The sequence below is a fragment of the Oncorhynchus nerka genome, linkage group LG28 (assembly GCF_034236695.1).
Source record: "Oncorhynchus nerka isolate Pitt River linkage group LG28, Oner_Uvic_2.0, whole genome shotgun sequence".
Classification (NCBI taxonomy): Eukaryota; Metazoa; Chordata; class Actinopteri; order Salmoniformes; family Salmonidae; genus Oncorhynchus; species Oncorhynchus nerka.
The window spans coordinates 75,409,521-75,435,758 of NC_088423.1; the positions used below are offsets into that span (position 1 = coordinate 75,409,521).

The 26,238-nt window shown below is 45.2% G+C and overlaps 1 protein-coding gene across 1 annotated transcript; it reads left to right on the forward strand.

Annotated features, from left to right (window-relative positions):
* Positions 1 to 780: 780 nt before the first annotated feature.
* Positions 781 to 5,681, forward strand: LOC115112758 (CBY1-interacting BAR domain-containing protein 2-like). Its single transcript, XM_065012585.1, is given in 10 exon segments — positions 781 to 882; positions 1,359 to 1,593; positions 2,373 to 2,441; positions 2,799 to 2,860; positions 2,862 to 2,898; positions 3,180 to 3,185; positions 3,388 to 3,492; positions 3,744 to 3,857; positions 4,727 to 4,858; positions 5,035 to 5,681. Coding segments are annotated over 10 exon segments (918 nt in total). The 5' UTR covers positions 781 to 862; the 3' UTR covers positions 5,173 to 5,681.
* The last annotated feature ends 20,557 nt before the right edge of the window (positions 5,682 to 26,238 follow it).

Sequence of the window (26,238 nt, forward strand, 5' to 3'; positions counted from 1 at the left end):
GGGAGAGAGAGAGAGAGGAGGGGGTGTAGAACCATCTTGGGAGGATCTGTTGCTGCTAGACAGTGTGTTTATCATAACAGCTGCTGTCCACAGGGGAAACTTGGCAGGCTACATCAAAGCCCTATTCACAGCCCACCTCCACTGGCTGACACATACGCCCACACACACACACATACGCCCACACACACACTATATTAAGTGCAGCATACAATAAAAACGTTTATTCTCAGGTAGGAAGAGGCTGTTACACTTTACAGCTGTGAGCTGCCAGCAGTGAGGTCTGTTTTTTGAATTGTTTGCGTTTTTGTGTAAATGAATTAAAGTTCCATTTGAGTGGCGCCCCTTGTATATGCCAACACATTCTTCCCAGAGAGAGTTGAGAGCTGGCCTCTCTTCAACACTTCTCTTACAGCCACTCGTTAACAGGCTGGACCCCTTACAATCCCTTCTGAGAGCACCATGTGTGCGTGCGCGTGCGTGCGTGCGTGCGATGAAGCGTATGAGTGAGTGAGTCAGAGAGAGAGCAGAGAGAGAAAGAGAGAAAGAAAGGGTGAGAGTGAGTTTTTAAAACATCAGTTTTACCACGCTCTTTAATAGACCTGAGGGATGGGGTTACGTTTTATTCTTCTGTAAGGCTGCCTTGTAAAGCCTGTCTCGGCTCCTGTCGGGGCTTATGTTGCTAATGATACGCTGCTGCCACCATGTGGCCATAACCATCCCTTCCACCCCAAAACCCCACTCTTCCGTGTTCTCGTCTCTATAGCAACCAACTAGCTCGTAACCCGGGGCAGGCGAGAGCTTGGCAATAAGGCAAATACCGCAGCTCAACAGTGAGGTGTAGTGACGCTTGAGCAAATCCAACATGAACACCATCTTCTCAAGGTAGTTGCCCTCGTTACATGCATATATGGTTTAATGTACCACTATTACTTGGTAACATCTGTGTTGGTTAGCTATACTGCTTTAATAAACCCCAGTACTGTAGCAGGAAAAGCTAGCATGGACCAGACGGCTCTACATAGTCAACATCGAGCCAATCGGTTGATTCTTCATTTGATGCTGTACTAGTTCTATAGCTAACCATGTCATGTTTCACTATATACTGCCTTTCCACGATTATGTGTGGAAACCACGGCTAAAGTGGTAAATGGGCCCAGATTATGTATGGAGAAGATTGCGCATTGGGAATACTTTATCTCATATGTGCGCCTTTGGAAACACACCTGTCTCACAGATATAATAATGCTAAAGGGATGTGTACTGCTATTTGGCTCATCTAGCGTTTATCACAAACACGACCCTAAAACTATAGTTAGCTGAAACCCTTAACCCTTCATAACTCTTCATCTTTTGTCCAGAGACAGACAGATAAAGAGCATGGAGCTGACAGTGAGCCATGCTGAGAAGTACCTGGGTCAGTTCTGCAGCCTGCTGGCATCTTACACCAGGAAGACAGGCAAGCTGAGGGACCAGGCTGACATGCTGGTCAGACAGCTCAATGACTTCTCCAATACTGAGGACCCAGAGCTCCGTACCTGTCTGAAGAACCTGGCTGAAGACCTGGCCATGGTGCAGGACTACCGCCAGGCTGAGGTGAGGGGTGAGAGGTCAGGGGCTGTTGGGGAGTAGTGAACTACATATAGGCTAGTTCAACTAGTAATATAACTTCATTTTGCAGTAGCTTTGTGGTAGTTGAACTAAATTCAATTCTTGGTAGGGTTTTCAGTAGTTCATAACTGTTTTTTTGCCATTTAGTGGTGTAGCTAACTACTGGAATTACACTACGTTTTTTGCTAAATTAAATCAAATATGGCTAAAGTAGGCAATAATTTCCTTTATTTTTTTAAAATAGTTTTTGTGTATAGGCTTAATTACACATTCCCTTAATATGACTCCAGAGTGGTCTGTTATTGATTTGATTTTTATTGCAATTTGTAATCTATGACATTTCAGATTTAGATATGATCATTTCTAACAAAGTAGTTTGGATGTAGTGAACTACTTTTTCAAAGAAACATTAGGTAATTCAACTAGATTTTCTTAAGGGTCGCTTTAGTGTAGTTTAACTTCCTCCAGTGTGAAGTAATTGGTAGCTTGGTAAACTATATTTGTAGAGTAGCTTCCCCGATGCTGGTATTAGTGGTAGAGGACGTGGCCATGTTGCATCTACTAGGTTAGTGTAAGGGTTAATGAAACAGCATAACAGTAAATAAAGGCATTATGGGAGTTCCTCAGTACTGGATATAGTGGGCAAAGACAGTGTTGGTTTCGAGCCATTTTTACCCAGCAAAAACACAACAATTTGTTTCTCACACCTTGAAATACTGTTGTTTTGAAGATGAAAGTGTGTTTACTGTGTCTACCCCTGACAGGTAGAGAGGCTGGAGACCAAAGTCATCACTCCCCTCAAAGCCTACGGTGATATTGTTGAAAACATGAGAGTAAGTCTTTATACATGGAAACGAACACACTGTAGATTTCATACAGTAATTACCAGACAAAATACTGATCCCTCCCTCCCTCCCTCACACACGCACACACACACACACACACACACACACACACACACACACACACACACACACACACACACACACACACACACACACACACACACACACACACACACACACACACTATCTTTCTCTCTTTCTCCCACTCTCTGTCTCTGTCTCATTGTCACTTCACACACTCTTCACAGCATCTCATGGCAGAACAATGGCAGTGAATGAATAGGCAGTCTCTTCTGAGACAGTGTGTTTGAAGCTTCATTGACTGGACATATCTCTGACATACAGGCGGATCTGAAGAGGTTCAATGCTGATCGGGACAGAGCGCTGAAAGAGCTGCAGAAACTGGAGACTCCAACAGAAGAATCCCTCTGATAGACAAAGAATTGTATCCTTTCTCCCAGTCTATTCATATCTGCATATAACTTTACGAGAGTGGCAGAATTCCAGCATGATTATAGTATTTACATCAACAATCCTTATGTCAAGACACAGTATTGAAAAATATGACGTATTGCCTTTGACAAACGATTGTTTGTCAGCCATATTTACTCTATGAGTGGTGCTTTGAGTGACAGGTTCAGATAAGCTAACCTGGTCTCTGAGATGTTTTAGAAATGTAGATGTTCTGTTCTAGTCATGCTTCAATACCTTATCCAATGTTTTCAGTCACAGGTAACATGATTTCTCTGGAACCTCCCCCTGTCACATCAACAACACCTTCAACACTGCAACGATGCAGATATCTGACCATTGATGAGATCTTGCTATGTGGTGGACCACCAGAGGTTTTGGTAGCTGTCATTAAAACAATTTTTATATATCTCTTTCAAGCTTCTAGTACAGTTGTTGTATTCCTTTGCTGTTTGCTTTTCAGGCAGAGGTGAATGCTCAGAAGGCAACCAACAACGTTCACCGCAGCACTAGACAACTGGAGGAGACCATCAGTGACTTCCAGAGACAGAAACTGGAGGACATCAAGGTTGGTCTTCAACCACAACACACACATAAACACAACACACACACGAGCACACATAAAAAACACAGACACACACACGCACACACATGAACACACGAACACACACACAAATACACACAAATCAACCAGAACATACACAAACACACACACGAAAACACACGAACACACACACACTCTCTCACTCGTACGTGTTCCAGTCATACTCAGGCACGTCCATCCTCTTACAGTGACAATAATACTAGGTCTTCTTCCAGAGGATCTTCACAGACTTCATCACAGTGGAGATGGTGTTCCATGCCAAGGCTCTTGAGGTCTACACACACACCTTCCAGAACCTGGACAGCATGGACATAGACAAAGACCTGGAGGTTAGACACACACACACCTTCCAGAACCTGGACAGCATGGACATAGACAAAGACCTGGAGGTTAGACACACACACACCTTCCAGAACCTGGACAGCATGGACATAGACAAAGACATGGAGGTTAGACACACACACACCTTCCAGAACCTGGACAGCATGGACATAGACAAAGACCTGGAGGTTAGACACACACACACCTTCCAGAACCTGGACAGCATGGACATAGACAAAGACCTGGAGGTTAGACACACACACCTTCCAGAACCTGGACAGCATGGACATAGACAAAGACCTGGAGGTTAGACACACACACCTTCCAGAACCTGGACAGCATGGACATAGACAAAGACCTGGAGGTTAGACACACACACACCTTCCAGAACCTGGACAGCATGGACATAGACAAAGACCTGGAGGTTAGACACACACACCTTCCAGAACCTGGACAGCATGGACATAGACAAAGACCTGGAGGTTAGACACACACACCTTCCAGAACCTGGACAGCATGGACATAGACAAAGACCTGGAGGTTAGACACACACACCTTCCAGAACCTGGACAGCATGGACATAGACAAAGACCTGAGGGTTAGACACACACACACCTTCCAGAACCTGGACAGCATGGACATAGACAAAGACCTGGAGGTTAGACACACACACACCTTCCAGAACCTGGACAGCATGGACATAGACAAAGACATGGAGGTTAGACACACACACCTTCCAGAACCTGGACAGCATGGACATAGACAAAGACCTGGAGGTTAGACACACACACACCTTCCAGAACCTGGACAGCATGACTGAGAGGTGAGAGTTCCAGGTATGGGGCTACAGGGCTGATCATCTTCCCTGTCTCAACAGCTGTTCACTGGGAGGATCAGGGTGTCTGACGGCCCTCTGGACAACCAGACCCTGCTGCCCTCCTCTATGGCCCACCAGCCTAGTCCCACCCTGGGCTCCAGCCTCAAACACACTGCTGAATCAGCCAAGAAGGTAAGATTGCATCTGCTGCTAGCATTACAGACAAAAACATAGACCTCCACAATAATGAATGAAACAGAGAAACATACACTGATAAGGTTAACAGTCATTACTGTCCTGTACAGACCGGTATATTTAGTTTCCTTTACAAGACTGTCCCAAGTCTTTAACCCATCTCTTGTTCACAGACCCGTAGCAGCATCCTACAGCGCCAGAGGGGTGTAGAGGAGGAGGAGGAGGATGAAGAGGAGGAGGATGAGTCAGAGATAGAAGCTCAGCAGAGCAGGCAATCCTACGCCTCTCAATACACCCAAATACTCAGATAGAAGAACTGATAGATTGGGGGTGCACACAAAAATGCACCCACAAAGACACACACACACACACAGAGAGAGAAAGACACTGCGTCTCTTCACACACATGTACACACACATTCAGATATCCGTATAGATCTGCTGACAGATGAGAATATGTAGTCAGTGTCTGTTGTCAGGTAAAGTCAATACTCAGGGTATGTACCGTACTGCAATAGATCTGTTGATGACTGTGCAGACGTGTTCCTGTACAGGGTTTGCAGTAGATTGTTCTGCAAATAATGCTTTGTCAATGGAGGCATTTGGCACTTAAGACAGACTGCAATCATTTGTAATCAGTCATATCTGAGGTAAAGCTGAGGAGTGATAATGTGTTCACATTTTATAATGAAAAACAAATCAATGTTCAGTAATGGTTGTTATTTCCGTTGTGTTGGAATGGGAAGATGAAAAATACATTATATTCCAAGATATAAATGTAAACATATCAAATAAATTGACTCATTTGAATTAAACCTGAACGAGAACTCTCATCATCATCTTGTTTCCATGGAAATGAACTCATTGGTAATAGCCTACTGACTTCCATTGACTGTGAAACAATATTGCTTCCTCAGATGACTGCAATAACAGCTTGGCAGTGGGATCACACTCTGCAAGCCCAATGAAGGATTACTGCTGTGCACACTGCAGCTAAACCACTGACATGCTAGATAGGATAACACTGTTTGGCTTTCACCAATGGGTTTCTTTATCACACTCAGGCATTCTGTTCTGTTCCGGCTGTTGAGTTTGTCATAAAGCATGGCCCAGGTTCATTTACCTCTGTGCTGACTGAGATTGACTCTCTCACAGGAGTTATACGCTTGACAAACTGTTGGGGGGGGGATACAGTTGGAAGCAACCAATCATTGGGCTGGGTTGGATGACAGACATTCATGATTGAGATATCAATGTCACCTGGGTAGTTTGCCTGTGGAATTTGCAGTTGTGAAAGAGCAGCTGTTTGGTGATGTTGAGGTTATTCACTGTAAGCTAAAGGGTCAAACAGGAAGTGGAGGAGAAGACATGGTTTTTCCATTTGCAGATGTTCAGTACAGTAACTCAGAGTCTCTGTTTCACAACAGTGTGATAGAGCAGCATGCCAGGGCAATAAGCTCAGGGTGAAACCTCCCCTTATCCCCCCCAGAAATATCTGATGCAATACTCACACAGAAACACTCAAACACACATGAGGACAGAGGCATCACCTGCACCTCCTCGTGAGCTTTGTGCATCTTGGGCATCACTCTGAGATGCACACACTCTATCATATTCTTTGAAGGAAATTGTCATCACGAAGCACATTGATGCCACTGTAAGCATCTGCGTCTGGACACAGCATATACTCGCCACTTATCAAGTACACAGTCATGCTGTCACAGCAACTTCAATTATTACTGCCACTGACAGTACTCTGCTATACCTCAGAACAGTTATCAGATGTAAAATTCGTAAAGATCAAAGATCTGCAGTTACCACCATTAACACTCACTGTTCTAAGATCAGTGGTACTCGGCAAAGAGCTAGACCAAGGCTGTGGTGTTCTGTCACTCTCTGCACCATGATATATCTGGAGCCCCCGTCTGCCAGTCTGTTAGCCCGTCTTAGCCTCTGGGCTCAGGTGCTGGGTGTGATTACAGAGATATCCTCCTGGCTGATCTGTCTGTTCCCTCCCTCGGGCAGGCCAGCTGAAATAACACTGCACACAGACTACGCTATAGCCATCCTGAATCCCCATAAAGACACCGGGGCCAAAACCAGAAGCTCAGCATTCATCTCTAGCCAAAGACCATTCCCAAGTACTTCTAGCTCACATATGAGTTTCTAGGGACTAAATATTGTATTTTGTGAATTTGACCAGGCTATGCATATAAGTAATACCATGCACATAATACTCTCACTGGCTGGAAGTGTAGCATTACATGTGCTATTTAAAATGTGCAGAGGCTGTATCCCATCTGTTCCTTATGATGGAGAGGCACATACACACATTACATAACCAGATAGTATGAGAGCTAAGCTGCCAGCATGACCCTCCATTGACCCTCTTACTGAATATAGATTCATAGATATGGAGGAGGTTACCGTAGCAACGGTACCATTCATTTAGCGAGAGAGGGAGATTATCTGTGTGTGTTCGCGTGTGCGTGGCCGTTCATGTATGACCTGAGTGTGTATGTGTCTTGGTATCAAAGATGTGACACCCCTGTGGCCATTAGAGATGCACCTGGGGACCTCTGGGGTTCAGTCACCACAGTGAGAGGGAGAGAGTGCAATCACAGTGCTCTCATTGTAAAAGACACCTGCCTGTGGACGTCTATGTGATCTCTCCATGTAGTGTGAATATCGGAGGACTAACCATCATCTTTAGCAGGTAAGGTGTCTCTGCAGCATTGCTATTATGGCCATCATGGCCTACTGTTCATTGCCTCTCAATTTTTTAAATATAGTTTTTTATTTAACTAGGCAAGTCAGTGAAGAACAAATTCTTATTTTCAATGACAGCCTAGGAACAGTGGGTTAACTGCCTTGTTCAGGGGCAGAACAACAGAATTTCACCTTGTCAGCTCAGGGATTTGATCTTGCAACCTTTTGGTTACTAGGCCAACGCTCTAACCACTAGGCTACCTGCCAATCAAGGACAAATGAGCAGTGAACTGTTTACCAAAAATAAATACATAAATGGGTTTTATAGTATGCTTGGTAAGTGCTCATATACCAGGGAAACTGACCAGGGAAACTACAGTGATCTGGTGGCTCAGGTGTTGTACAGTAAGTGTGAAGTTGGATGTGTGATGTGGTCAGGGACATAGACCCATCTATGGTGATGTCACCAACGTTCACAGCCTTCCCCACATGCCTTGTTAAATTTGGAGAGAGCAGAGAGCAGATGGAGCCACAGTAGGCAGGGAGAAAGAGGAGAGAGAGAGAGGGGCAGAAAGAGAGAGAGGAGAGAGAGAGGGGGGCAGAAAGAGAGAGAGGAGAGAGAGAGAGAGGGCGGAAAGAGAGTACATTGTATATATATATATAATATGACATTTGTAATGTCTTTACTGTTTTGAAACTTCTGTATGTGTAATGTTTACTGTTAATTTTTGTTGTTTTTCACTTTATATATTCACTTTGTATGTTGTCTACCTCACTTGCTTTGGCAATGTTAACACATGTTTCCCATGCCAATAAAGCCCTTGAATTGAATTGAATTGAGAGAGAGAGAGAGAGAGAGAGAGGGGAGGGAGAGAGAGAGAGGGGGAGGGAGAGAGAGAGAGAGGGGGAAGGAGAGAGAGAGGCGGAGGGAGAGAGAGAGCGGGGGGGGAGAGAGAGAGAGGAGAGGAGAGAGAGAGAGCGGTGTTTCTGTTCTGTGTCTCTCCTCTTCTGTACAACATCTGCTGTGGTGAACAGGTGTTGCAGAGCTCCAGCTCCCCAGGCACCGCTCTGCTGTCTGATGGCCCAGCAGGGGAACACCTACAGAGGCTTTTATTGGTTGTCTTCCACCACCCTCCCCTTCTCCCTCTACTCTCTCTCTCTCTCTCTCTGTATCTCTCTCTCTCTCTCCCTCCCCTCTCTCTCTCTCTTTCCGCCCTCTCTCTCTCTCTCTCTCTCTCTCTCTCCCTCCCCTCTCTCTCTCTCTTTCCGCCCTCTCTCTCTCTCTCTCTCTCTCTCTCTGTATCTCTCTCTCTCTCTCTCTCCCTCCCCCTCTCTCTCTCTCTCTCTCTCCCTCCCCTCTCTCTCTCTCTTTCCGCCCTCTCTCTCTCTCTCTCTCTCTCTCTCTCCCCCCCTCTCTCTCTCTCTCTCTCTCTCTCTCTCTCTCTCTCACCCCGTCTTGTTTTCCCACCTTTCTTTATTTGTGGTGGGGAAAAAGAGAGGTTCAGAGAAGACATTTAGAGGCAGTGATGCTGTGTCTGATGACTAAGCCCAAGAGACCGGGGCTCTCGCCTGCTCCTCTCTCCCACTCTCAGGCACACATTCCTGGCTATAATGTTCTCCAATCCACTGACTGCTTAAGCATCTGAGACCCAACATACATTGCCACACTGGTGTGACATACAGTGCCTTCAGAAAGTATTCACACCCCTTCACTTTTTCCACATTTTGTTACATTCTGAATTTAAAATGGATTAAATTGAGATTTTTGGGGTCACTGATCTGCACACAATACCTCATTGTCAAAGTGGAATTATGTTTTTTGCAATTTTTACAAATTAATAAAAAAATGTAAGTTGAAATGACTTGAGTTAATATATAGTTAGTGTATTCAACCCCTTTATTATGGTAAGCCTAAATATGTTCAGGAGTCAAATGTGCTTAACAAGTCACATAATAAGTTGCATGGACTCACTCTGTGTGCAATAATAGTGTTTAACATGATTTTGAATGACTACCTCATCTCTGACAGAGTGAAAAGAAGGACAGCTGTACAGAAGAAAAAATATTCCAAAACATGCATCCAGTTTGCAAAAAAGACACTAAAGTAACTGCAAAAAAACGTGGCAAAGCTTTTTGTGCTGAATACAAGTGTTATGTTTGGAGCAAATCTAATACAACACATTACTGAGTACCACTCTCCATATTTTCAATCATAGTGGTGGCTGTAATCTTGTAATCGTTAATAACTGTTTTTTCAGGATAGAAATTAAACGGAATGGCACTAAGCAAAGGCTATGTCTTACGGGAAAACCGGGTTCAGTCCAGACTTAGAAATGTCTAGCAATGATTGACAAAAACATGTATTCATCTGTCATTATGGGCTGTAGATGGGTGACAAAAACATGTATTCATCTGTCATTATGGGCTGTAGATGGGTGACAAAAACATGTATTCATCTGTCATTATGGGCTGTAGATGGGTGACAAAAACATGTATTCATCTGTCTTGAATTCAGGCTTCAACACAACAAAATGTGGAATAAGTCAAGGGGTATAAATACTTTCTGAAGGCATTATATGGACACGGGTGAAATATGCTAGCATTCTCAGGCTAACAAGAGTCATCCACAGGAGGTTGCTGGCACTTTAATTGGGGTGAACGGGCTCGTGGTAATGGCTGGAGCGGAATCAGTTCAACGGTATCAGACACAAGGTTTCTATATGTTTGATGCCATTCCATTTGCTCCATTACAGACGTTATTATGAGCCATCCTCCCCTGGAGTCATCACAGGAACCTTTGAAGGAAAGGATCTACATCCGAATGATATTTGACACATTAAAAACAAAGAAGTTTAAGTTGTTTGCCATTCTTATACTGTATATTTGTTTTGTCTTTGAATCAGGTCCACAACATCTACTAACCATTCAACTTGAACCCCAGTGAAAGGAGTGGATTGTGAATAAACTGATTTTTACCAGGAGAGGGCAGCAGTGAGTGAACATCAGCATGCTAACCCTGGACAATATTGTGACACACATGCAGGAACTTGCACTCACACACACCTAAAACAACAGAGAGACTCAGACCAATGAGTCGCTCTGCCCCTTTTAATAGATCACATGCTTTACCTGAACAGATGGCATCAGGTTAACCATCTGAATAGGCAGCAGTACCCTCGGTCACATCAGAGTTAATGGACACACACACAGGGAGTGTGTGCCAGTTGTGAGGTATGTGTTAAGATCCCCTCTTTTTAAGTCTTATGAATGAATCATGCAGACTGGCTGTGATATGTGCAGCAGTGCTGTGTGTGGGCCACAGGCCAGAACACCACTGGTCACACTCACACTGCACGTGACCCAATCTGTGTGATAGGAGAGGGGAGAGAGGGAGGGAGACAGAGAATGAGAGAAATGTGGGTGACAAACGGGGGGGGGGCAGAACAGGGGAGGGAGGAGGGAGGGGGTGACGAGAGAAGAGATGGAGAAGTGTACTGTATATCTGCAGCTAGGCCGTGATACAAGTCAGTATTCACCATCCATGTCGGAGGACGTTGGGAGGTGATGTTGAAACCGGTCACTAGGGGCAACAGTGAGTACTGTTACCTTCAAGTAGGTTTTGGTTTTGCTGGGCTGTTGTGGAGAGGGATGGTGGAAAGCATCTGCCGCTGATTCCAAAGGTTGCAAGTTTGAATGTAGCGATAGAAAGTTGACGTTTGGAATAACTTCAAAATGTTAGATTTGTGAAACAAGGATGGACGTCTAACTCTGACGTGAGACTGTGAGAGCTGGTAGCTGTTTCATTACTATTTCATGAGAACTGTCAGTGTGGAAGAGGTGAACAAATGATTGCTGTCTATCGACAATGACAAGCCACCGCGGTCTGACAATCTGGATGGAAAATTACTGAGAATAATAGCAGACAATATTGCCACTCCTATTTGCCACATCTCCGATTTAAGCCTACTGGAGAGTGTGTGCCCTCAAGGCTTGGAGGGAAGCTAAAGTCATTCCGCTACCCAAGAATAGTAAAGCCCCCTTTACTGGCTCAAATAGTCGACCAATCAGCCTGTTACCAACCCAGTAAACTTTTGTAAAAAATTGTGTTTGACCAGATACAATGCTATTTCACAGTAAACAAATTGACAACAGAATTTCAGCATGCTTATAGGAAAGGACACTCAACAAGCACAGCATTTATACAAATGACTGATGATTGGCTGAGAGAAATTGATGATAAATTGATTGTGGGGGCTGTCTTGGTAGACTTCAGTGCAGCTTTTAACATTATCGATCATAGTCTGCTGCTGGGAAAACGTATGTGTTATGGCTTTACACACCCTGCTATAATGTGGATAAAGAGTTACTTGTCTAACAGAATACAGAGGGTGTTCTTTAATGGACGTCTCTCAAATATAATCCAGTTAGAATCAGGAATTCTCCAGGGTAGCTGTTTAGGTCCCTTGCTTTTTTCAATTTTTACTAACGACATGCCACTGACTTTGAGTAAAGCCAGAGTGTCTATGTAAGCGGATGACTCAACACTATACACGTCAGCTACTACAGTGACTGAAATGACTGCAACATTCAACAAAGAGCTGCAGTTAGTTTCAGAGTGGGTGGCAAGGAATAAGTTAGCCCTAAATATTTCTAAAACTAAAAGCATTGTATTTGGAACAAAACCCTAAACCTTAACTAAATCTTGTAATAAATCATGTGTAAACTGAGCAAGTTGAGATGACTAAACTGCTTGGAGTAACCCTAGATTGTAAACTGTCATGGTCAAAACATATTGATGCAGTAGTAGCTAAGATGGGGAGAAGTCTGTCTATAATAAAGCGATGCTCTGCCTTCTTAACAACAATATCAACAAGGCAGGTCCTACAGGCCCTAGTTTTGTCGCACCTTGACAACTGTTCAGTCGCGTGGTCAGGTGCAACAAAAAAGGACTTAGGAAAATTGCAATTGGCTCAGAACAGGGCAGCACGGCTAGCCTTTGGATGTACACAGAGAGCTAATATTAATAATATGCATGTCAATCTCTCCTCGCTGAAAGTGGAGGAGAGATTGACTTCATGACTACTTTTATTTATAAGTATTGACATGTTGAATGACAGGCTGGCACCGAACTGTCTGTCTAAACTACTGGCACACAGCTCGGACACCCATGCATACCCCACAAGACATGCCACAAGAGGTCTCATCACAGTCCCCAAGTCCATAACAGACTATGGGAGGCACAGTACTACAAAGAGCCATGACTACATGGAACTTTATTCCACATCAAGTAACTGACGCAAGCAGTAAAATTAGATTTAAAAAACAGATAAAATAACACCTTATGGAACAGCGGGGACTGTAAAGCAACACAAACATTGGCACAGACACATGCATACACACACACACACACACACACACACACACACACACACACACACACACACACACACACACACACACACACACACACACACACTGTCACAAACCTTGCCGAAGATGGTGCCTCTTCCTGTTCGGGCGGTGCTCGGCGGTCGTCGTCGCCGGCCTACTAGCTGCCATCGATTCCCTTTCCGTTTGTTTTGGGTTATTGGGTAATTGGGTACACCTGTTTTGTATTAGGGTTTGTTTGTAGGGTATTTAAGGGCACTAGGCCCGCTGGGTATTTGTGCGGGCTTGTTCTTGTTACTCTGTGTTTGATGGTGTGAGTTATTCGTGTATTTATTCTCCGGACTATTTTGTCCTGTTGTTTGGACTGGCAACTTACATATGCCCTGTGTGTTGGCGTGACTGTTCTGTTGCGCTGGGGAATACATTTGAAAGAAAGACTGAACCCTGCTCTCTGCGCCTGATTCCACCCACCACTCCTAGTTGATCGTAACACACACACAAACACACACACACACACACACATACGTACGTACACATGGATTTAGTACTGTAGATATGTGGTAGTGGTGGAGTAGGGGCCTGAGGGCACACAGTGTGTTGTGAAATCTGTCAATGTATTGTAATGTTTTAAAAATTGTATAAACTGCCTTAATTTTGCTGGACCCATAATAAATACAAATACAAACTGTTCTGAGTGCTCTGGATCTCAAGGCAACATGGGTCTCACATATCACTGCCTTCCATCATAGGAGTGATACCAATAACACATGCAAACACACAAACACACACACACACAATGCAATGAAATGCATGCATACACACGCACACACACGCGCGCACCGTTCAAACATTCTCACACGCTAAGTCACAGTAATTTCCATGTTCTTCACGCACTGTTAGTGATCAGCGCATGATGAATAATTTCATGAGCATCAAGATGGAGTAGGGAATAAAGATATGAGTGTCCTTGGTGACAGCAGTCATGTTTTGCTGAGTCACTCACGCCTCATGCCCCAGACATCAGATGGGGGAGTGAATAAAGATGAGTGTCCGTGGTGACAGCAGTCATGTTTTGCTGAGTCACTCACGCCTCATGCCCCAGACATCAGATGGGGGAGGGAATAAAGATATGAGTGTCCGTGGTGACAGCAGTCATGTTTTGCTGAGTCACTCACGCCTCATGCCCCAGACATCAGATGGGGGAGTGAATAAAGATGAGTGTCCGTGGTGACAGCAGTCATGTTTTGCTGAGTCACTCACGCCTCATGCCCCAGACATCAGATGGGGGAGGGAAATAAAGATATGAGTGTCCGTGGTGACAGCAGTCATGTTTTGCTGAGTCACTCATGCCTCATGCCCCAGACATCAGATGGAGGAGTGAATAAAGATGAGTGTCCGTGGTGACAGCAGTCACGTTTTGCTGAGTCACTCACGCCTCATGCCCCAGACATCAGATGGGGGAGGGAATAAAGATATGAGTGTCCGTGGTGACAGCAGTCACGTTTTGCTGAGTCACTCAAGCCTCATGCCCCAGACATCAGATGGGGGAGGGAATAAAGATATGAGTGTCCGTGGTGACAGCAGTCATGTTTTGCTGAGTCACTCACGCCTCATGCCCCAGACATCAGATGGGGGAGGGAATAAAGATATGAGTGTCCGTGGTGACAGCAGTCATGTTTTGCTGAGTCACTCACGCCTCATGCCCCAGACATCAGATGGGGGAGTGAATAAAGATGAGTGTCCGTGGTGACAGCAGTCATGTTTTGCTGAGTCACTCACGCCTCATGCCCCAGACATCAGATGGGGAGTGAATAAAGATGAGTGTCCGTGGTGACAGCAGTCATGTTTTGCTGAGTCACTCACGCCTCATGCCCCAGACATCAGATGGGGGAGTGAATAAAGATGAGTGTCCGTGGTGACAGCAGTCATGTTTTGCTGAGTCACTCACGCCTCATGCCCCAGACATCAGATGGGGGAGTGAATAAAGATGAGTGTCCGTGGTGACAGCAGTCATGTTTTGCTGAGTCACTCACGCCTCATGCCCCAGACATCAGATGGGGGAGTGAATAAAGATGAGTGTCCGTGGTGACAGCAGTCATGTTTTGCTGAGTCACTCACGCCTCATGCCCCAGACATCAGATGGGGGAGTGAATAAAGATGAGTGTCCGTGGTGACAGCAGTCATGTTTTGCTGAGTCACTCACGCCTCATGCCCCAGACATCAGATGGGGGAGGGAAATAAAGATATGAGTGTCCGTGGTGACAGCAGTCATGTTTTGCTGAGTCACTCACGCCTCATGCCCCAGACATCAGATGGAGGAGTGAATAAAGATGAGTGTCCGTGGTGACAGCAGTCACGTTTTGCTGAGTCACTCACGCCTCATGCCCCAGACATCAGATGGGGGAGTGAATAAAGATGAGTGTCCGTGGTGACAGCAGTCATGTTTTGCTGAGTCACTCACGCCTCATGCCCCAGACATCAGATGGGGAGGGAAATAAAGATATGAGTGTCCGTGGTGACAGCAGTCATGTTTTGCTGAGTCACTCACGCCTCATGCCCCAGACATCAGATGGGGGAGTGAATAAAGATGAGTGTCCGTGGTGACAGCAGTCATGTTTTGCTGAGTCACTCACGCCTCATGCCCCAGACATCAGATGGGGGAGGGAAATAAAGATATGAGTGTCCGTGGTGACAGCAGTCATGTTTTGCTGAGTCACTCACGCCTCATGCCCCAGACATCAGATGGAGGAGTGAATAAAGATGAGTGTCCGTGGTGACAGCAGTCATGTTTTGATGAGTCACTCACGCCTCATGCCCCAGACATCAGATGGAGGAGTGCACTGGAGATTATGTCATCAACAAGATCCAGACTAAAGCAGACATCTCAGATTCACACGCACACTCACACGTGCGCACCCACACTCACACACACGTGCATACACACACGTGCGCACACACAAACACCACAGGAGACGTATAGCGTCACACCAGATGGTGTGCTCTGTTACAGTATGCAGAATACAGCAGGCAACGCCAACACAGCAAGCAGATAACTGCAGAGAACTGGAACACAGCAGAGCCCAATGCCTAGTCTGCAACATCAGCACAGAGAGGGAGAGCAAGGTTATCTGTGTGATCTGTTATACTCACACACTCAGACAAACATGGTCACACTGTCTCACCTTCACACCAACACACACCTATACCTTGACCTTAGTGACATTTCATCACTGCACAGCAACTGAGGAGTCAGAGTAACACACCGAAACACATGATGATAAGCTGTTGTTGTTGTACACTTTCAAATCAAATCAAATCAACCAAATCAAATTGTATTTGTCACTTGCGCCGAATACAACAGGTGTAGATCGTGAAAGGATTTCTTACAAGCCCTTAACCAACAATGCAGTTCAAGAAATAGAGTTAAGAAAATATTTACTAAATAAATTAAGTAACTAAGTAAAAAATTAAATAACAATAACAAGGCTACCGGTACTGAGTCAATGTGCAGTGATACAGGTTAGTAGAGGTCATTTGTACATGTAGGTAGGAGTAAAGTGACAATGCATAGATAATAAACAGCAAGTAACAGCAGTGTAAAAACAAAGGGGGGGGGGGGGTGTAAATAGTCCGGGTGGCCATTTGATTAATTGTTCAGGAGTCTTATGGCTTGTTAAGAAGCTGTTAAGTAACCATACCAGGCGATGATGCAACTGGTCAGGATGCTCTCGATGGTGCAGCTGTAGAACTTTTTGAAGATCTAGGGACCCATGCCAACTCTTTTCAATCTCCAGAGGGGGAAAAGGTGTTGTTGTGCCATCTTCAAGACTGTCTTAATGTGTTTGGACCATGATAGTTTGTTGGTGTTGTGGACACCAAGGAAGTTGAAACTCTCGACCCGCTTCACTACAGCCCCGTCGATGTGAATGGGGACGTGTTCGGCCCTCCTTTTCCTGTAGTCCACGATCAGCTCCTTTGTCTTGCTCACGTTGCCCTGGTACCACACTGCCAGGTCTCTGACCTCCTCCCTATAGGCTCTCTCATCATTGTCGGTGATCAGGCCTACCACTGTTGTGTCGTCAGCAAACTTAATGATGGTGTTGGAGTCGTGCTTGGCCACTCAGTCGTGGGTGAACAGGGAGTACAGAAGGGGAATAATTACACACCCTGAGGGGCCTCCGTGTTAAGGATCAGCGTGGCGGATGTGTTGTTGCCTACCCTTACCACCTGGGGACGGCCCGTCAGGAAGTCCAGGATCCAGTTGCAGAGGGAGGTATTTAGTCCCAGGGTCCTTAGCTTAGTGATAAGCTTTGTGGGAACTATGGTGTTGAACGCTTAACTGTAGTCAATGAACAGCATTCTCACATACAGTACCAGTCAAAAGTTTGGACACACCTACTTATTCAAGGGTTTTTCTTTATTTTTACTATTTTCTACATTGTAGAATAATAGTGGAAAAATCAAAACTTTGAAATAACACATATGGAATCATGTAGTTACCAAAAAAGTGTTAAACAAATCCAAATATATTTTATATTTGAGATTCTTCAAAGTAGCCACCCTTTGCCTTGATGACAGCTTTGCACACTCTTGGCATTCTCTCTCTCTCTCTCTCTCTCTCTCTCTCTCTCTTACTCTCTCTCTCTCTCTTTCTCTCTCTGTCCCTCAGGGTTGGTTGAACTCTCCTGTGTACCCAGACATCAGCAGACGTTGTAAATAACTGGGCCTGGCACACTGCACTGGAGGAACAGTGCTGGAGTCACACTCATAAATAATGAATTGATCCAGACAATTCTCACATCCTCCTGGTCCATCCAGACACACGTACGCCTGCACATAGGTACGTAGTTGAGTGGACGTATACACGTACTGACCACTTCCGTATTGAGCGAGTCACTAGTACTTTCTGCTTTAGTTTTTGCTTGTAAGCAGGAACCAGGAGGATAGAATTGTGTTCAGATTTGCCAAATGGAGGGCGAGGGAGAGCTTTGTATGCGTCTCTGTGTGTGGATTAAAGGTGGTCCAGAGTTTTTTTCCCTCTGATTGCACATGTGACATGCTGGTAGAAATGAGGGAAAATATATGTTTGCGGTCCCCGGCTGCCAGGAGGTCCGCGTCTGGATGAACATTTTCTTGTTTGCTTATGGTCTTAAACAGCTCGTTGAGTGGTGTCTTAAACAGCTCGTTGAGTGGGGTCTTAAACAGCTCGTTGAGTGGGGTCTTAAACAGCTCGTTGAGTGTGGTCTTAAACAGCTCGTTGAGTGCGGTCTTAGTGTCAGCATCGGTTTGCGGTGGTAAATAGACGGCAATGAAAAATATAGATTAAAACTCTCTTGGTAGATAGTGTGGTGTACAGCTTATCATAAGGTATTCTACCTCAGCAATACCTTAAGACTTCCTTAATATTAGACATCTCACACCAGCTGCCATTGACAAATAGACACAAATAGACGTCTTACCAGACGTAGCTGTTCTGTCCTGCCGATGCACAGAAAACCCAGCCAAATGTGTATTATCCATATTGTCGTTCAGCCACGACTCTGTGAAACATAAGATACTACAGTTTTTAATGTCCTGTTGGTAGGAGAGTCTTGAACAGATATCATCCAGTTTATTCTCCAGTGATTGCACGTTGGCCAATAGAATGGATGGTAGAGGCGGGTTACCCACTCGCCGACCAATTCTATCTCCGGCCCACGTATTTCCATCTTTTCTTCACGCGAATGACGTGGATTTGGGCCTGGTCTCGGAGAAGCAGTATATCCTTCGCGTCGGACTCATTAAAGAAACATTCTTCTTCCAGTTCGAGGTGAGTAATCGCTGTTCTGATAGCCATAAGCTAATTTTGGTCATAAGAGACGGTAGCAACAACATTATGTACAAAATAAGTTACAAACAATGCGAAAAAACACACAAAATAGCACAGTTGGTTAGGAGCCCGTAAAACAGCAGCCATCCCCTTCGGCACCATTCTGTAATCTTTGTGGCAGTCTAAGAAAGCGCTGGTCTTCACATCCTATCCGAATAAGTAATAGAATATACTCCTTGGGGTATTCCATTGGGGTGCCTGTGGCTGAAGGATAATTCTAGGTATACAGATAACCTTTGCCAGCCTGGGTGAGGGATGATGACGTCACTGATCTCTCCTCTGATTAACTTATCCTCTGATTAACTCCTCATGGTCTCGCTCTGGATAGAAGTGCATGTTTGTGTGTGTGTGTACAGTCATATGTGCATGTACGTGTGTGCGTGTGTACGTGCATGCATCATGCACCCGTGTATACGTCCACTCAACTACGTACCTATGTGCAGGCGTACGTGTGTCTGGAAGGACCAGTAGGATGTGAGAATAGTCTGGATCAATTCATTATTTATGAGTGTGACTCCAGCACTGTTCCTCCAGTGCAGTGTGCCAGGCCCAGTTATTTACAACATCTGCTGATGTCTGGGTACACAGCCGCACTGGAGAGTTCAACCAACCCTGAGGGACAGAGAGAGAAAGAGAGAGAGATAAAGAGATAGAGAGCTGTAAACAAAGATCAAAGTAAAAATATATACATGACCAATTACAAATCTTAGAATCAGCTATTAAAGACTACCAGAACCCAGTGGATTCTCCAATTATCTTGAATGAACTACAGGACAAAATACAAACCCTCCAACCCAAAAAGGCCTGTGGTGTTGATGGTATCCTACATGAAGTTATGTAATATACAGATCACAAATTCCAATTGGCTATATTTAAACTCTTTAACATCATCCTCAGTCCTGGCATCTTCCTCGATATTTGTAACTAAGGACTGATCACCCCAATCCACAAAAGTGGAGACAAATTTGACCCCAATAGCTGCCGTGGGATATGCGTCAACAGCAACCTTGGGAAAATCCTCTGCATTATCATTAACAGCAGACACGTACATTTCCTCAGTGAAAATAATGTACTGAGAAAATGCCAAATTGGCTTTTTACTAAATTACCATAAGACAGACCACATATTTGCTCTTCACACCCTAATTGACAAACAAACACACCAAAACAAAGGCAAAGTCTTCTCATGCTTTATTGATTTCAAAAAAGCCTTTGAATCAATTTGGCATGAGGGTCTGGTGTAAATTGATGGAAAGTGGTGTTGGGGGTAAAACATACGACATTATAAAATCCATGTACACAAACAACAAGTGTGTAGTTAAAATTGGCAAAAGACACACATTTCTTTCCACAGAGCCGTCGGGTGAGACAGGGACGCAGCTTAAGCCCCACCCTCTTCAACCTATATTGGCGAGGGCACTAGAACAGTCTGCAGCACCTGGCCTCACCCTACTAGAATCCCTACTAGAATCTGAAGTCAAATGTCTACTATTTGCTTCTACCAAGGAGGGCCTACAGCAACACCTAGATCTTCTGCACAGATTCTGTCAGACCTGGGCCCCGACAGTTAATCTCAGTAAGAAAATAATAGGTCCAGTTGCCAGACCACAAATACAAATTCCACACAAAAAAATGATACATATCTCGGTGTAAACATCAGAGCCACAGGTAACTTCCACAAAGCTGTGAACGATCTTAGAGCCAAGGCAAGAAGGGCCTTCTATGTCATCAAAAGGATCATCAAATTTGACATATCAATTAGGATCTGGCTAAAAATACTACCCATTGCCCTTTATGGTTGTGAGGTCTGGGATCTGCTCACCAAACAATAATTCACAAAATGGGAAAAACACCAAATTAAGACTCTGCATGCAGAATTCTGCAAAGATATCCTCTGTGTACAACATAAAACACCAAATAATGCATGCAGAGCAGAATTAGGCCGATATCCACTAATTAAATCCAGAAAAGAGCCATTCAATTCTACAATCACCTAAAAGGAAGAAATTCCCAAACCTTCCATAACAAAGCCATCAGCTACAGAGAGATGAACCTGGAGAAGAGTCCCCTAAGCAAGCTGGTCCTGGGGCTTTGTTCACATACACAAACAGACCCCACAGAGCCCGAGGACAGCAGCACAATTAGCCCCAACCAAATCATGAGAAAAAAAAAGATAATTACTTGACACATTGGAAAGAATCAATAAAAAAACAGCACAAACTAGAATGCTATTTGGCCCTAAACAGAGAGTACACAGTGGCAGAATACCTGACCACTGTGACTGACCCAAACTTAAGGAAAGCTTTGACTATGTACAGAGAACATGGCCTTGCTATTGAGAAAGGCCGCAGTAGGCAGTCCTGGCTCTCAAGAGAAGACAGGCTATGTGCACACTTCCAACAAAATGAGGTGGAAACTGAGCTGCACTTCCTAACCTCCTGCTAAATGTATGACCATATTAGAGACACATATTTCCCTCAGATTACACAGACCCACAAAGAATTTGAAAACAAATCCAATTTTGATAAACTCCCATATTTATTGGGTGAAATCCCACAGTGTGCCATCACAGCAGCAATATTTGTGTCCTGTTGCCAAAAGAAAAGGGCAACCAAATGAAGAACAAACGTCATTAAAAATACAGCCCATATTGGTCTATTTATTTTCCCTTTAGTACTTTAACTATTGCACATCTTTACAACACTGTAAAGAACACTGTTTACAACACTGTTTACAACACTGTAGATAGACAACACTCAGTATAAGACCCAGATGCAGACAGTTCGATTCACAGATGTTTATTTTCAAAACAGGGGGCAGGCAAACAAAAGGTCAAGGGCAAGCAGAGGTCAGTGTTCCAGGGCAGAGGTCAGTAATCCAGGGCAGAGTCAGTAAGGTACAGAACGACAGGCAGGCAGGCTCAGGGTCAGGGCAGGTAGAGGTCAGTAATCCAGGGCAGAGTCAGTAAGGTACAGAACGGCAGGCAGGCTCAGGGTCAGGGCAGGCAGAGGTCAGTAATCCAGGGCAGAGTCAGTAAGGTACAGAACGGCAGGCAGGCAGGCTCAGGGTCAGGAGAGGCAGAGGTCAGTAATCCAGGGCAGAGTCAGTAAAGTACAGAACGGCAGGCAGGCTCAGGGTCAGGAGAGGCAGAGGTCAGTAATCCAGGGCAGAGTCAGTAAAGTACAGAACGGCAGGCAGGCTCAGGGTCAGGGTCAGGGCAGGCAGAGGTCAGTAATCCAGGGCAGAGTCAGTAAAGTACAGAACGGCAGGCAGGCAGGCTCAGGGTCAGGGCAGGCAGAGGTCAGTAATCCAGGGCAGAGTCAGTAAGGTACAGAACGGCAGGCAGGCTCAGGGTCAGGGCAGGCAGAGGTCAGTAATCCAGGGCAGAGTCAGTAAGGTACAGAACGGCAGGCAGGCTCAGGGTCAGGGCAGGCAGAGGTCAGTAATCCAGGGCAGAGTCAGTAAGGTACAGAACGGCAGGCAGGCTCAGGGTCAGTAATCCAGGGCAGAGTCAGTAAAGTACAGAACGGCAGGCAGGCAGAGGTCAGTAATCCAGGGTAGAGTCAGTAAGGTACAGAACGGCAGGCAGGCTCAGGGTCAGTAATCCAGGGTAGAGTCAGTAAGGTACAGAACGGCAGGCAGGCAGGCTCAGGGTCAGGGCAGGCAGAGGTCAGTAATCCAGGGCAGAGTCAGTAAAGTACAGAACGGCAGGCAGGCAGGCTCAGGGTCAGGGCAGGCAGAGGTCAGTAATCCAGGGCAGAGTCAGTAAAGTACAGAACGGCAGGCAGGCTCAGGGTCAGGGCAGGCAGAGGTCAGTAATCCAGGGCAGAGTCAGTAAAGTACAGAACGGCAGGCAGGCTCAGGGTCAGGGCAGGCAGAGGTCAGTAATCCAGGGCAGAGTCAGTAAAGTACAGAACGGCAGGCAGGCTCAGGGTCAGGGCAGGCAGAGGTCAGTAATCCAGGGCAGAGTCAGTAAAGTACAGAACGGCAGGCAGGCTCAGGGTCAGGGCAGGCAGAGGTCAGTAATCCAGGGCAGAGTCAGTAAAGTACAGAACGGCAGGCAGGCTCAGGGTCAGGGCAGGTAGAGGTCAGTAATCCAGGGCAGAGTCAGTAAGGTACAGAACGGCAGGCAGGCTCAGGGTCAGGGCAGGCAGAGGTCAGTAATCCAGGGCAGAGTCAGTAAGGTACAGAACGGCAGGCAGGGTCAGGACAGGCAGAATGGTCAAAACCGGAAGAACTAGAAAACAGGGACAAGCGCGAACAGGAGTATTGGGGAAAACACATTGGTAGAATTTACGAGACAAGACAAACTGGCAACAGACAAACAGAAAACACAGGTATAGATGCACAGGGGATAATGGGGAAAATGGGCGACACCTGTAGCGGGGTGGAGACAAGCACAAGACAGGTGAAACAGATCAGGGTGAGACAGATGACGTTTGAAATGTCTTTATTATTTTGGAACTTGTGTGAGTGTAATATTTACTATTCACTTTTTATTGTTTATTTCACTTGTTTGTCCATGTCACTTGCTTTGGCAATGTAAACATATTTTTCCCATGCCAATAAAGCCCCTTGAATTAAAATGAATTGATAGAGAGAGAGAGAGAGAGAGAGAGAGAGAGAGAGAGGGGGGCGAGGTTGGGAGTCACGAATAGTGAAAAAGAGAGAGAAAACAAACATGCAGCCGATTACAAAGAAACAGGAGAAAAACAAATAAAATTATAAGATGCTCAAGGGGAAGAACTAACTGCCTAGAATGAAAATAGCTGACCACTCCCTCCCACACTGTGTCATGACTCGTGCCATAATTTACTGACAAGGGAGAGGGAGAGTGAGGGGGAGATAGTCAGCGCAATATATCCTGGTGCAATATTTACAGCCAGGCTGCTGGGGTTAGAGGTGAAGACAGCATAATTACTTGAGGCTAAACAGGTCCCAGACTGTCGCAGTGAACTGTGTGTGTGTGTGTGTGTGTGTACGTGTGTGTGTGTGTGTGTGTGTGTGTGTGTGTGTGTGTGTGTGTGTGTGTGTGTGTGTACGTGTGTGTGTGTGCGTGTGTGTGTGTGTGTGCGTGTGTGTATGTGTGTGTGTGTACGTGTGTGTACGTGTGTGTGTGTGTGTGTGTACGTGTGTACGTGTGTGTGTGTGTGTGTGTGTGTGTGTGTGTGTGTGTGTGTGTGTGTGTGTGTGTGTGTGTGTGTGTGTGTGTGTGTGTGTGTGTGTACGCATGTTGGTCAAGACAGGAGGAATACCAGGTAGTGGTAAAGTCATGGTACCACAATGTCTACTGCTCTAATCCAGTTCTACAGTCTACATAGTTAACCGTCTACACACAGAGCCAAGCAAACTTTGACATTAGCAATTGACAGAGGATTCATAGCCACACCACAGACCTAATATGATTGGACCTGTTACGTGTCCTGACTTTGCAAGTGTTTGTTTTATGTTAGTAGAATTGTGTCTCGTTGTTATTGCTTGAATGAGAGAGTATTACTGACTCACACAAATCACACAAGGACAGTTATCGAAGGCATTTCCTCTGGTATGAAACCATTTCCTTTCCTCTGGTATGAAACCATATCCTTTTCATCTCACAACACTGACCCTGGATTTCACACTAAAGGACATTCTGTAATTTTTACCTCTGAATGTGGTGTTGACAACACCAAAGCTGTGAGTTTGATTTCCACATGGGCCACTGTTACTTCAGATGAAAAACATCTAAATGGCCACAAGATGAAAAACTATTGATGATTGCAATGACAAGCCTGCTTCCTCATATCTTGTTGTTCTCATTACAGGGGAGTGTTCACTGGCTTCAGAACTGGGCTTTTCCATAAATAGAGCACTGGAATTGAATCCTGATGAGGGGAGGATGACTGGAATCACTAAAGGCTTAGAGTACAATGGGAACAGGAAGTACGTGTGCTCCCCTCCTCACTGAATAAGTGCGTGTGTGTGTGTGTGGAGCTCTACACAGAGGGCAGGCAGACACTCCCACTCCCCAAATAAACACCCTGACTCACTCCTCGTGATACACTTGCCTTTACAGTATAATTATAGGTATATACAATTACTTTCAGCACTATTTTACATATTGCTTAGCTGACATTCATAAATAAAGAGTGTGCTTGTTCACATCTGGCAGCTATGACACTAAATATAGTGAGTCACCTTTTGCACCTTGAATGACTGTGGTAAACTGACTGTGGTAAATTGGTTTACTGTAAACACTTTGGGGTATTAAAACAAATACTACATTTACCAATGAAGGAAAATACTTAAATGAGATGTCAGAGGCTGAGCAATAGCACAACCAATCACAATTACCAAGCTGTGAACCTAGAGGGGAGCAATGCAGAGAAGGAGGGATGACGAGACCAGACGGAGAGGGGGTGTGAGAATGATTCAGTTTGACTGCCGTCAATCCTTATACCCACACTTGTGTGTGTGTGTGCCTCCTGTCTTAGCCTCCAGTATTTATGCTGCAGTAGTTTATGTGTCGGGGGGCTAGGGTTAGTTTGTTATATCTGGAGTACTTCTCCTGTCCTATTCGGTGTCCTGTGTGAATCTAAGTGTGCGTTCTCTAATTCTCTCCTTCTCTCTTTCTTTCTCTCTCTCAGAGGACCATGCCCAAGGACTACCTGACATGATGACTCCTTGCTGTCCCCAGTCCACCTGGCTGTGCTGCTGCTCCAGTTTCAACTGTTCTGCCTTATTATTATTCGACCATGCTGGTCATTTATGAACATTTGAACATCATGTTCTGTTATAATCTCCACCCGGCAGTCCCGCAGCAATGTTCCAACACCTATTGGAAAGCCTTCCCAGAAGAGTGGAGGCTGTTATAGCAGCAAAGGGAGGACCAACTCCAACTTTTGGTCATGTAGTGTACCATGACAACCTAACATGCACATACCTCTGGTGTGTGGGAGGAATCTTGACTCAGTAGTGAATCTTGACTGGGTAGCAAATGTCTCTTGTGATGCAGTTGCTAAGGCTTGATGATCAGTTGATTATTTGAATCAGGTGTGTAGTGTTAGGACAAAAACTAAAATGTGCACCCATTTGGGTCCCCAGGACCAGGACTGCATAGGGATAGAGGTACACTCTAGATCTAGCTGTAGAGGGTTGGCCCAGTGTGCTGTAGGCAACAGAGGTACTGAAGCTAGCGCTGAGTCAGCCATAATAACATGGGATCTCAATATATACTAAGCATGAATAATTCAACCAGGAGTCATGTGTTGCCATGGGCCTGGCTTGGCAGGATCATTAAACATTCACATGGATGAAAAAACACCTCTTCCTGCAGTAATCGCTCCTATTCAGGTGGCTGGGGTGTCGGGTCTATGCATATTACAGTGTATTCACATCCTGGTTAAAGATGAGCAAAAATGACCGTATAAAATA